Below are 15091 nucleotides of genomic sequence, written 5' to 3' on the forward strand. Positions count from 1 at the left end.
GTTGAACTTAAATACCACATACTTAATTTGAGTACACAGTTAGTTAGTATTATGTATTGTATTTTTACATTGTTTCTTTTTTCTTTTTTTCTTTAATCATTATCAAAGCATCATGATGAAATCTTGTGTGAAGATCAGAATTATTATTTAGGAATGTTCAGGGTTCAGGTAGAACAGTTACATTCATTAAGATTTTCGATTAGAAAAACTGCCACCAGAAAAATGTTTAGTAAAATTTCATTTGCTCATTTTTGCCTGTTAGATTTTACGAGATTAACTTTTTCAGGTAGAATTGAGAAAAGTGTTTGACTTGTAATACATGTACAATGTGTTAGTTAAGGAAGACTAGCAAGTGTTGTTTGATAAAGTTTCTTTTTTTTGTATTTTATATTTGTTTGATTTTTTTTTTGATATATGATGTCTTTCACTGCAGTTTATAGAATATTGTACAATTTAAAGTGATAGGAAAAGTGTTAAGAACTCTATCTGAACAGTTTCATGTTTATGGTAACCAAGTATTTTCTGATGATAATTATCTCAGGTAATTTTATGTCATGTTAATTGATTTAAAAACAAATTCTGGATACTTAAAGGACTACAAATACATGCACCTCAGTTTATTTAATATTGTACAATTAAAAGTGTTAGAAAATGTGTCAAAACAGTTTGATGATTATAATTAAGCTTTTTTCGGATGACAATTTTCTCAAGGAATTTTAGAGTGCCATGTTCATTTATTTAAAAAAAATTCTGGAACTTTAAAAAGAACTATTATTTGAACATAAATATTTGAACAATGGACAGCTATTGTCTTATAGAGAATTACAACACAATCACATACAAGATAGTAGACAATACTGAAATTAGACTTCCAAATTTGTATCTGACTAGAAAATTGATAAATGCATGTTTGATTTACTCCAATGTTAAGTTTATGTGAACCAACAGGTTTGGTTATTTCATACATTGTATACAATTGTTTACTCTGAAATGAAAAAGATACCATATTTGACTCAATAATTGCCCAAATGAAAGTAGAGTGCCAGTAGGTACATAAAAATTCAGACCAATAACAAATTAGCAAAGTAAGCTCAAAATTATCTTGCAGAAGAAACTGTCAAACTCTCCATAAAGTAACTATGTACTTTTGAGTCTACATTTCATAAATGCAAAATGTATTCAAATTCAAAGTACCTAATTAAATCTCAGGCTTAAAAGGGTGAGAGAATTTAGGATTGCAGAAAGGTGGAGTTTGTAGTGTTTACAGGTTATAGAATATGGGATATCTGGTCAGATATGGTAACTAGATTCATTTCTATTCTAATCAACAAATAATGTGTGTTTCTTGTTGAATGTTATATTTGAAAAGATTTTCAAATCTACTGAACTGAAATCTATAGTTAATTAATCCTTTCTGTCTTTGTATTATTACCCCCCTTTGTAGTATCGTTATCCTCCTTGTGGGTATGTATGTATTGTGATGTCATTACTGTGTGAGCACAAATTGTATTCTTTCTTTGAAAAATGTGACATTATGCTCACAAATACATGACATAACATTCAAACTTAACCACAAGGACAGATAACTCTGCAATATATATATAAATGCAGAATAAGACCAATTCTTAATCCTCAAATAGTCCAGATTTATTTTTACCTGCATTGATATGTTGTATGTGGCATATTTAAATTAAATTAAGAAAAATAATTTTTTCTTAAATTTAGGAAAATTAGCAACTCTTCTTAAAAACTCAAGATTTTAAGTCAATTGATTTCATTGTACTCATCTTATTATTGATATGTGTGATTTCATAATAATTGTTTTTTTTGTAAACAAGGTTTAGTTTATATGATGAAGATGTGATCAGAGTTAACACAAATTGTACTAGAGTTATTTCTTAATATTAAATCAAAGATTGTTGATACATATAGCGTGTTCTCTTTACTTGCAAAAGCTACGGATGTTTGATACCTCATGAGACTTACACAATGTTGATGTTAAAACTGCACATTTTCTTGATTTTGTTTTAGCCCACCATCCTCAGATGGTGGGCTATTCAAATCGCCTTTCGTCTGTCATCCGTTCGTAAATAATGTTTATTACCGCTATTTCTTGAGAAGTGCTGCACAGATATTTCTCAAATTTTACATGCATGGTTCCTTTGGTCCCTATGAGTGTCATGCTGATTTGGAGACTGGTCGGAAAAACAATATGGCGTCCGGGCAGCCATTTTAGATTTTGGCAGTTGATGTTTGTTACTGCTATTTCTCAGAAAGTATAGAAGGGATCTAGCTAAAATTTCATATGTAGGTTTCCCTAGGGCAGTGGAAGTGTCATGCTGTTTTTTAGACTGATCAGAATAACAATATGGCCGTCAGGCAGCCATCTTGGATTTTAGCAGTTGATGTTTGTTACTGATATTTCTCAGAAAGTACTGAATGGATCTGTCTCAAATTTCAAATTGAGGTTTCCCTTGGGCCCTAGGAGTGTTATGCTGATTTTAGACCGATCAGCAAACAGAATGACCGCAAGGCAGCCATCTTGGATTGTTACACTTTTTCTCGAAAGTACGAAAGGGATCAATTCAAATTTATGTAGGTTCCCGCCCTAGTTGCGCATATTACATTTGGGACCGATCTGTAAACAAGATGGCCGCCAGGCAGCCATCTTGGATTTTGATAGTTAAAAAGGTTTTTACTGCTATTTCTCAGAAATTACTGAAGTGATCGTTCTCAAATTTCATATGTTGGTTCCCCTAAGGCCCAATCCGTCAACTGATAGTTGAAGTGTGTTCCGCTCATTTCTCAGAAAGTACTGAAGATATCTGTCTCAAATTTCATATGTATATGTTCCCCTAGGGTTCTAGTTGTGCCTATTGTATTTTGGGACCGATCAGTCAACAAGATGGCCCACACCTTCTTGGATTTTGATAGTTTTAAAGCAGAGGAAAAAAGTTAAGTTTGAAAGCAGAAAAAAAGAAGTTTAAGTTTGAAGGGCAGAGAAAAGATCCCTCTTTCGTTTGTCAAACATAAATCAATCTTTGGTGGGCGCGCCAAGATCCTTCTGGGATATCTTCTTGTTTAACAGTCAATATGCTTTCTTTCTTGCTGAAAAAAGCAGTGGAGACCGTTAGGGAAATAGTGCCTGAACCAAGGGTTCCATTGGACGGAAAGGAACCAACCAACTTAAGAGGTCGACAAGAAAGCCAGGAAAGCAAAATCTGGATCAGCACCTAGGCCCAATGGAATCCCATATAAGGTCTACACGAAATGTCCGAAGATCATGAGACATCTTTGGAAGCTACTCAAAGCCAAATTAAGGTAAGACAAATCCCATCTTGCTGGCAAATAGTAAAGTGATGCGTCAAACCAACGAAGGAGAACTCCTCAAGACGACATTAATCAGTTTTCCAAAAGTACAAAAATACATGTTTTTAAAAGACAATATATTTTTCTCTGTTCTAGTAAGGAGACTGGCAACACAATTGACAGAAAACAAGTACATTGATACATCAGTACAGAATGGAGGAACACCAGAATTGTAACCCAGCTAATCTAGGAACACCAGAATTGTAACCCAGCTAATCTAGGAGCCAAGGCCAACAAATCCTCATGCTGATGTACATGTTATTGGATCTTGTTTATGCATATAGAATCATCCCATATAGGCTTGCACAGGAGAGCTGTAGAAAGGCAGAGTGACCATCTCATTTATCTTCTTCATAATGAACTTAATATTATCATCAAAGCTGGAGAAAGGGCGACATGAGACAAAAATACATTCAGTGACATCACACAGCCACCAAACAGATGCTTTATGGGTGATCTGACCATCACTACATACATACTTATTCAGACAATGCTGACGGCCCTAGAGGAAACAACATAATTGGCAAAAATGACCTTCAAACCCGTAAAGTCAAGATCCATGATAATTAAAAAGGAAAAGTAAATTTGCACTACATTTCATAGGACACCCTATCAATGCCTTGGGCAGAAGTAGTTTGATGAAGCCCTCGGGGACCAAAGCAACACAAAGAGGCCGAGATAGGTATCACAGTAAAATTCAAAGCTTAGTTGTATCAGCACGGTTTCTCACCACGCCTAACCTGGCCCTGATGATCTGTGTATCATCAATAAACACCTTAGAACTGTACTGCAGTAGTCTTGTTCAGCAGGACGTTAAAACTCCAATACCCCTTTCTTCATAAGACGAGGAATTCAAGACTGACACAACAAGACTTATCATTCCTTGTAAGAGTTAAAGGAAGACAAAGCGCAGGGACAGGAGTTTAAGTACTCATTAAAAGGAAGTGAGGAAATGGTCAGTGTTCAATGAAACCGAGCCGGTTGCGTATCAGAGAAATCTTGCAGACAACCGCAGTAGGGAGGCAGGGTCTACTAAGGATGTTTAAATCACTCAGGAAGCTGATGTCGTAGACATGTACAGGCGAATGGCGGTACAGAAGCAAATACGAAGAAGCGCAGATGAAAGGAAGCAGACCACAGCAATGGAACTGGGTGTCAAGGGGGTCTGGACAATGTTCTATCGTGTTCTTGTTTGGACAGATATATAAATGATTCCAATTGCAGTTTCTGCGATATGTGTATGATGTTCTACCAACACCAACAAATCCCCACAAATGGGACCTTGTGTGTGTCTGTTGAAAGAGAATACATACTCGCCTCCTTGTCATGTAGCTTTAGCAAAGGGGCGATATATATATGACGCCACAACCAAGTCCTGAATGAGCTAGCAAAGGTTTTGGAAAGAGAGTGGAAGAGCAGTAAGTCGACCTAACCATGGCCCTTTCATGATGAGGTTTGTGAAGGAACTAACATGACAGGAAAGGTCGAAGTATGAGCTCTGCTCATGGAATGCATAGAGCAGGACTGCCAGACATAACCCTAACCAGTTAAGTTGTATGCAGAGGCGTCCCTGCAAATACATATACATTATGTTTGTCGAGCAAGACTAGAAGGGGAGCAGAAATACCTTCATGCTGGGTTGGAATGAAGAACCCCAGTATCTTGACGCCCATCACAGACACACAGTGACTGATCATCATTACTAAGTAAGGGGTCGAACCACACAATAATGGCATCGGGTTAAGACGTCATGATGTTACGTATAGGTAAATCCATTATTTCTCCCTTTTATATACTTAGTCAACAAAAATGGGCCATGATGGTGAAGGTTTATATTCTAACACTAGCCCTCCACCTATGTTTTATTTGAAACAGGTACGTAACCACTAGACCTCTATGGGTTTCGTGTTTGAAACTAATGCGAAACTGTTAGGCACTAACTGCTAACTAAAAGCTAATGTTTATGTGTTCTCGGATGTACTTCACATTCGAAACATAAATAACATAAATGACATGAAAGGGTGCCATAGACAACCTCAGATATAGACTACGTCTGAGTAAAAAAAAAAAACCATAACTGCGAATTCCATATTTGCATTAGTTATCTGCTCTTGTAATGTACATGAAGGTTGTAACCAAACAAAACTAGCTTAGTTTTCTTTGTAAAAAATGATGTCACACTTGCTCACATAATCAACACCAACTCGCAAGGGCTGATAACTATAATATGTAAATACTGTATTAACTACTGCACGACCTTAGTTCTCTACAAAACAATCCAAAAGGTCACAAGAACGTGACCCTAATGCAATTGTCAGATCTTCTGGTTGTTTTGATTTACTTAAAATTCATTCAAAGATGCTCCACCGCTGACGAACGGTATTTTTTCTCTTTCGAAAACAGGAGCAGATGAAAAAGTTTTTTCTTGAGTTACACCATTACCACCATGGAAAAGTTCGAGCTTGTAATTTTACTTCACGACGAAAATATCAAAAATAATTAATTGCATCCCGAAAAATATCCGTGGCACTATGTCCGATATGGAATGAAGTGTTGATTGCATATGCATCAAAAGCAAAATAGATTATTTCATAGTATTTTTTATGTTAATTAGACATATATATACACGATTAAACATCAATTATTGTTCAAATGTGCTTTGTCGGCGATGGAGCATCTTTAAGGACGGCTTCAAATGCATGCAGTGTGAAGTGCTTGGTGAGTGTTTTAGGACGCTGGTATATCCGTGATTTAAGTAGAACCTCTATCTTAATCAATACTATATTTATAACTTCCTTCACAATTTAAATTAGGGATGTCAACTTTACTATTCGAATATTCGTTTTACATGTAGATATATAAATTATCACGAGACATCAGCTAACAGCAATGTTGTTCTAGTTAGCAATTTCAATCTTTTATGCGTAATGCATTAAAACGAAGACATACACACGTAAGTTGTTTTGTATCACTTTTGAATAGTGTGATAATTATCATAGTTCTTAAAACAAACAGTTTTGATATTGACAACATTTTGAAAATCACCATGGGTCCCAAATGTAGGTGCTTTCGGATCGCTTTAAGTACTGTGCGTTACAAACGTGGCTATCTACAGTATATATCGTTTTTCATATTCGAACAATCTACCGAACGAATATTTGAATATTACCTAATTAATATTTGATGACATCCCTAATTTAAATAGATAGATTAAACATAAATTTCCTTATCGCGGCTCGTCGTAATTGCCCGCAGTTATTTGCTTTCATCGCACCACGCAGCAAAACAGTAAAATTAGCCTTCTTTTTTAAAAGACGTACACGGAGAATCCTGCATTTTTTTGGCGTTGAAACCCATGTTTTGAGATTTGTTTCGTTTTTTTTTTTAATTTTGTTTCCTCCAAAACGTTGAGCCTTTAGTTTCAACACATTCAGGATGATGTTCTAATAGCCTACATTGTACGCAACTCTATTATTCTTCAGATATGGAACCAAATACTGAAATAGTAAAATAAATTTTCAAAGAAAACAAAACACTGATTTATACAGATTAATTTACTTAATCTTTTTTAAACATAATATTTTTTACATAATATTTGAAGCAAATTTAATATTCATGATATGCAAATTATTCGTACAGACATTGCTGTCACGATTGTACAGTGGACAATTTCTAATTCATTCGCTTTAAAAAGTACTGACTACATACTTAATAACAGAATACCTGGTTGGTTTAGATAACATTCAACAACCAATCAAATCTTTTGTTTCAAGTTCCATGGAATGTAACTCCATTGACTTGATACGAATTATTTGATTGGTCGATTATTCATTTCCGGCTGAATATGCAACCAAATCCTTGTTAAGAAAAAGCAGAAAATAAGATAGAAATGCTATATATATAACAGATCTGTACGTGATTATCGAGGGAAAATATACATTGTATACATTTCCTATCTGTATATAAATAAAAAGATAAATATTTAGCTATATATGTCTAAATCAAAATACAAAAATACATTTAAAAATCACTTGAAAATATTTCAACAAGAAAAACCACAAAAGCACTTCCATTATAAAGATTCCAATCAGTATAAAGTGAAGTTTGTAGAATGACAAACGAGTAACAATAGCAGCAGGTACATGTAGTTATCTTTCTTGACCCACAAAGTACATGTGAACTTATTGCTGAAGTATTCATATCGATAAAGAGTTTAGTAATAGCTATAAAAGTTATAGTTAACTAATTGTCTTCAATGCATCAAACTTTTGGCATCTTTTGTATTTTTTAAGTTATGTTCTGGCAAAGTGATCAAAAATAAAATTCTTTAACATAATCGTTAAACCTATTCTTTAACAAAATCGTTAAAAAATCACAGGAAAGTGACTGTTATTCCTTTGTATTGAATACGATTGCTTCGCAGGTTTAGAAAATGCTTCAGACATGTCTTAGATTCAGTACTAACAAATACATTTGTACGATACAAACATTCTGAGTTCTTGACCCCCAAAAAATTCCAGTGAAGCAATTTGATAACAGAAACAAGGATCGTACCACTTCAAACTAAAACAGAAACAGACCTTAAGGTATAGAACTTCCTGTTTGAACCTTGTCCACTGATTTTCAAATCTAGTTAAGTATATGACTTACTCCTCTTTGATACTCCAGACATTAAGTATTATGAATGGAATTCCACTGATTTAAATGAAATCTGCAGTTGTATTATCAATTAAAGCTCATTTAACAAGTACAAAAATAGCACACGTAGGGTTAATACAGTATCTTCTATCACATTGAATATATATCTATACAGTTAGCAAATGTAAACATTCCTCATATATACAAATACAAATTATACACATATCTACCTGTATCTATACCAGTCTCAACTCGTTAGCAAAGGTGTGTCATATTTAAAACACTTTCCCCATCATCTTTGTCTATTTAGTTTGATGGAAAAGCTGGATTGCGAATTTCGTAAAGTGTTTGGACTTTAAGAGCTCTTATAATTTCCTAATTCACCCCTGAATATGTATAATGATCTGTGCCATCCTTTGAACAGGAATAGCTCAAATGCGTCTTCAGGGGTGAATGAATTGAGGGCTTATAAGAGTTCCTCGTTAGACTTGAGGCATATACTGACGGCAAAAATGCAAAGCCGAACACGCAATTTATAATACACATTTACAAATCGTGATGTATTGTGACAGAAAATAATTTAAGTATTTTATTTTTCAATTATTATTTCTTGTAATACAGATATCATAATGCAGGTAGCCATGACCACTAGATACTAATGTGACAGCATGAGGCTTTTCATTCAATGATGCAATATTAATGGTATCATTCATAGGATTCATACAAACACATCAAACTGATAAAATGGATTTTACATCAAATCTGAAACAAATAGCGATACAAAAATTAATTCAACCGATGAAGGCTTTTGTAATATTGACTAATTTTGCATTTGCATTTCAACAGCATGTAGGTAGATTTCTTTTGTCGTGTTAAAACGATATATAAGTTACTTGTTATAACAATATAGGGGTTACGTTTTATTCAAAGCTATAAATAATTTATTTGTTCACCTTTGAAATCTTCCTAATTATGATGCAGTACGTTAATAATTTCAGAGTTTAAATGATTTTTTTTAAATTTTTCAAGTATGAATTTAAAGTGAAAAGATCATTTTTTTTGTCTGAATTAGACCACTGTTTGGTCACTGTCAAAATATCAATATATTTTTTTACATTTTTATTGTGAATATTTTTTATACAATGACGAAAGATATTGTATTGTATATTAATAATTGGTCTCATTCTAAATATAATTAAAATAAATCTTAATCAAGGTAGTACTTGTAATCCTGAATACAACTTGAAATGAATGTATTATATTTCGTACGTATATACGAGCTTTGATTAGTATATATTTGATAAAATATTTTCAAGAATCCTGACCTACTGACGTATAATGAAACAGTACAATACTGAAATCCTATCTGATTGGCCCAATAAACATTTAGTTAGGTCGACAAACCAATTAAAACGGGCGTAACAAATATGTAAAATGCGATTTAATTTTTGTCCTGTATACAGAACATCACATCGGACCAGCCATTTCAACATCAAACAAAAACACTTTCAGTAGCACGGATATGAGATATAACATCACAAAACTTTTTAGGCACATTCTGAACATTGGCGTGACTCCAGCAATTCTATTTCGAGCATGGCGTGCAAATTTCTAGATCAAATGATAAAACTCAGTGCAAAAGACCTTCAATGCCAGTAACACAAAGTATTTTTGTGCAAAACATAGATTATTTATTTTTCCTGACACTAATTACGAAACAATTAAATTTGTAAGTGTCCCTTCAAAATTTCTTCTTTTCAGAATAAGTCAGGTTTTTTCTTCTTTTAATGTGGTTTGTAACACATTTGTACAGAAATAAATTCTTTGTAGCATACAAACACATTAAAAGTTCTTGTCTTATTAATTCAATGAAAAATATACATTTAGAAATGTTTGTGTAGCAATTTATGTGCAAAAATATTCTGTATAGATTCCTTTAAGAATTTCCCTGTCCATTCTTCTCTGTACAAATTCTTCGTCTGTGTCACTTTAGTATCTCTTTTCCTCTGGTTTGTCGGCGAATCAAACAAATTTACTACAGTGTATTTACACATTCAGAGTTGCTGATAGCAGATATTACCAATACCTATACATTTGTACATGTCCCTGCAACTTTATATCCGTCAGTTCCTGTTGCGTATTAGTCCTTACCAATTCTGTCATATCTATAATTGAAATATCAATATCCTATCTAACATGGCGATAATTAAAATGATGAAGATGAGTCGTAATCGTCCGGTCTATCTTTGTATTTCGCTTTCCTTATACCGGCTAATTTTTGTCGGGCCATCTGTAATTCTTTCTCCTTTCTTAGAATTTCTTCCTGAGCTTGAAGTTCCTAAAATAACAAACGAAACGATCTTATATCAGTCACCTATCACATTATATCAGTAAAGTTTGTAAACATATACAGTCTTTATTTACAGGTTGTCACAAAAACTGGTTGTGAAATAACAATTGAATTTTGTTATTTTAATTTGTTAAATTTGAAATACATATATAGCAAAGCAAAAACATTCCAGTATATATTAGAACTGCAAAATTTTTTATGAGAATATGACAACTAAATGATCCTCAAATACGTTTCCATGGTAACCATTATTGAAATGTGTGATGGTTATAATTATTTCATTACTACAATGTACCATAGGACTCCAGACTACAACGAAAATCAACCATGAAGAAAAGCGGCCTATTTTGGAGCTTTAAGGTTAAGCAATTTATTTTACGGACCAGTCCTTGGTCAAATACATTACTTCTCTTAAACAGACATCTATTTACAGAAAACCTATCTATTTTAAAATATTACAATTGTTATTAACCTGTGAAACTTAGATAAAACTCTTTTGGAATTCCGTGGTTTAGGTATATATTATCAGGATATCGTCCTAGGGCCAACCGATCAGTATACAATACGCTATACACATTACAATCACTACTGACCTGTGCGATACCTCCGACCATCCTCTTGTTGATGGTCAATTGTGTTCCTTCCTCCGTGTCCTTGGACTGCTGGGCCTGTTTGACCAAAGCATCTGTCGCACGCTTAACCGCATTTCCAGCCGCCTGAAGTAGAAAAATTATATATATATAAATACCTTCCAAACTTTTAATTTGGAACACATCATGTTTTTTACATTATCATTTTCAATAATATTTTGCATATCTGTTACTTATAACCCAATATTTCACATGCATGGTACCAATGACACATTCAACAAAGTAAATCACTATATATATGTACATACAGTATCATAAAACCTTACTGTTTTCCCTAGAATTATTTTAGTTTTAAATGATTTAGAGGCAACCAACTAACTTTATAATCCACCAAAATAGAAAACTGTCTTTCTGAAGTACCAAACATCTCTACTTTATTTACCTGTACCAGTACCAAACATCTTTATTGTATTTACCTGTAACCGCTGCATGGCAATGGAGCCAGGATCGGCCTTGACCTTGCAAGCTACCAGTAAAGCCGCCGTCGATCCGGCCACCTCTTTGGAGGAAGCTATCAATCTCTCTTCTGTGGCATTACCCTGGACCATGGCATTCGCCGATTCACACAAACTGTGGGTCGCTGTAGCTACCAATCGGGCCTGGAAAATATTATTTTAGGCCTAGAAGTACAATGCTTAAATGTTTGCTAACGGACAATTTTAATATTTTTTAATCTTGTGCTTCGTCATATAAAAACTATTCCAACGAGTCTTTTATTCTAAAGACAAAATGTTACATTTCTATACATCAGAATAATTTTCTGAATGTGATACTACAAACTGAACTTACTGCTGATATCAGACCCTGTGACCATTGGCCATCTTCATCTGTGTCCATACGACTGTACGTAGCGCCCACCTGTAAAACATTATCAAATATCGTTAGCTCAGGTAGTATTTATTATTTCTAAACATATATTCTGTCATGGGAAGATAATCATTATCATAGCAAAAGTAAACAAATAAGTCAAATATAGAAAATAAACATTGATTACAAACTGCATATCTGTTCAAAATAAACAATAGGTAAAAATGCCAAAAAGATGAACAAAATTTTCAGAATCACATGTTTACTCACCAACTTGAAAAATATTTTTAAACCGGATCTTGTACATGTAGATGCACATTTTGATATAATAATGGCCAAATACAACTGTAAGAATCCTTCTATATTGACACTACCTTTGTAATTTGAAAATTAAAAGACATTCCTGATCAAGGTGTTTCAAAGTGATAATCGAGTCAAGGAATTCCTTTTATGAAGATCTAGGCCATTTTATGGCTTGAAGCCAGTGCAATAGTGTGAGAGACTAGGTGAGTCTATGTGCCTATATCATTGTTATCACGGATATAAGGATACTAAATTGTGACCCAGAACGGTCGTGAAATTGGTATGCCTATCCTAGCTGCATAGAAAGATAGATTTCATGTTATGGTGAAAAGATAAGAAATAATTTCAGTTAGATTAAAAACAAACAATACAAAACATTTAGAAAATAAAGTAATTTTGCCCTAGATTAATTTTTATACATTGATTGTTTATGTATATGACACATTTTAGAAAATATTTACTAAGAAACTTTTACGGAAATTCCAACTTTTTAAAGAAATCCCAATCAGGAAGTAATTCCTATGATCCTAATACATCGGTTGTATTAAGTATTTGTGATTCAGTACAAATACCTAACATTTCAGTTATTTCAAAAAGCAAAATTCTGCCATTTAAAGATAATACAATTATGCTTGTAAGTACATAATTGACAATATAGTACCTACAATTTCATCTATGTTTCTTATTATAGAAACGGCAATGTATATTAATCACAAAACTTAATTGCTATCCCTATTCCTAAATATAGATGGGTGGGTTTCCATATTTTTCCTTCTTAAAATCAATCAGACTGTCCCCGAAGCATGCTCAAAACCAAATCTAGCACAAATGTTGATATTCCTGTTGAAACCGGGATGTGAAGAGCTCCTACATTTAGCTAGTATAAATCAAAACACATTCCTAATAACCGTCGACACTTTATATATTTTCCTGATTAAACTGAATAATTTATATAAATTTTACACAGCATGCTTAAATCCGTCATTGCATATTACAGAGTTAGCTCCCTTGCGGGTAGGTATCGATTGTTACGTCATTATTTTGTGGGCGCAATTCACGTCGTTTTCTCCGAAACGTATGACGTTATGCTCGCAAACTCATGACGTCACAATCAATACCTACCAGCAAGCGTAGATAACTCTGTAATATGCAAATACGGAATAGAATAAATGACAGCACGTCTCAAACTCCTTTATCCGTTTTCTGATAAATAGTCCATATATAATTTTCAGCTCCTCGTCATTCAAATAAAATTACATAATGCACCAAACCCCATTCATCATAAAATTAATGCAATGATAATTACTTAATTAATCTAAATTAATATAAAAATAAATGAATATATTCACATTAAGATAAATGCCTCTAAAGTAGAGTTTTGATTTTAGTAACTACTGTGTGTAGTCTTCATATTTAGACATATCAGATATCATTAGACATATCAGACTGATTTCATTAGTCGAGGCACACATAAGCTACAAATAACCAAGTGATAAAGAATTCTTTCAGTAAATAAATTAAATATAGGCAGTGCATCACACCTTATAAAGGCTAAATACTTTCAAATTTTCATTAAATTGTTGAAATCTAGAATTCATTTTTAAAACTATCTGGAATCTAGATCTGCATTAAGATATCTAGGTTTCATTTTAAACTATCCAATTTTGAAAATTTGAAATTTTTAATTAACTGTACACAAAATACGGGCTAATCGGAGACCACAACAATGTCAACAATATAACCAAATCATTCATTTCATACAATCTAGGGATAAGATAATACACCCAACTAAAAACAACAAAAAAATATTAATAGGTTTTACCACGTAAACCAGGGATAGAGAGGACTTGATGATAAACAGATCAAACATTTTTCTATTTAATTAGCGCCTTATTCTGACAAACTAACTAAAAGTATGTGACAAATTTTTTAATTAACTAAAGTATGTTATAAAATATTATTACGTATCATTACTGGCAATATGTTAAAAATTCAAAACACAAATATGTGCTGTGTATGAAAAAATATGAATTAAAAAATATGAATGAAACAAAAAAAAAAAAAACAAAAAAAACTGCAATAAAAAAGTTGATCATAAAACAGATCACCATAATAAAATAATTAAATGTTTCCTGAATAGACGTGCAAACATGATTGTTTAATTTTCTTTTTATAGATATTTGTCACCAAAACCAAATTCAGTTGCCATGACAATCCATCAAGTCATTTGTTTCAATTGAATACAAAATACTTGTCGTTTAAACCGCAGGACATTCCATATCAATTAATCCAAATTTCCATGTTTTTTTAAAATCCAAAATACAGGATACATATTCCATGTTCCATCAAATATACGTAAAAATATGAACTACATGTATATGCAAAATATTTCATCTTGCATCACATTAGATCACATCTTTTGATACCGCTACATTGTATCAAGATTATTTCCCCTCCAAAATGTTTGCTTTTCTTGAATTAATTTGTTTGCCATGGCAACTGTTTCCAAGCGTCAAGAATTCAATATTTGTATAGAAACCAACAAGCATCCTAAGAAATAGGGTGATCAAGCAACTAGCGCTGGTGTTACCTCGATTCGTGGTCGAACCTGGAAATTTAGGCAAATAGCATCAAACCTGGATCTCGTATTATACATACAGTTGTGAAGATTCCTCACATACGAAATGTAAAAATTTCCACTGTTCGTTTAGCTCATGAAATATTCACATCCATCCTTTTTCATAGATTAATTTTAAGTTTTTTTCATACCCATTTTTAATGTGTAAAAAGAAGGTATCAACTTCTGTGTATTTTTTTTCAACAATATGATAAGCATTATTTATTGCTTATTTTCTAAATAGAAGAATTTGAAATTCATTGCTTGAAATTTAAGTTACCTTAAAGAAAATTTGATAAGATGAATTCAGTAATTCACCCTTCATTTTCTAATTATTTTTTGTCGTCTTTTTTCCTC

General features: G+C 32.9%; 1 protein-coding gene across 1 annotated transcript in view; it reads right to left on the minus strand.

The window, feature by feature from the left end:
* Positions 1-6908: 6908 nt before the first annotated feature.
* The window catches only part of LOC138305989 (talin-1-like), a 91102-nt gene continuing 82919 nt past the window's right edge, over positions 6909-15091 (minus strand). The window contains 5 exon segments of the mRNA XM_069246300.1: positions 6909-10345; positions 10951-11073; positions 11424-11606; positions 11797-11865; positions 14708-14725. Coding sequence (XP_069102401.1) covers positions 10214-10345; positions 10951-11073; positions 11424-11606; positions 11797-11865; positions 14708-14725 — 525 coding nt within the window. The 3' untranslated portion in view covers positions 6909-10213.

The sequence above is a fragment of the Argopecten irradians genome, chromosome 13 (genome assembly GCF_041381155.1).
Source record: "Argopecten irradians isolate NY chromosome 13, Ai_NY, whole genome shotgun sequence".
Lineage (NCBI taxonomy): Eukaryota > Metazoa > Mollusca > Bivalvia > Pectinida > Pectinidae > Argopecten > Argopecten irradians.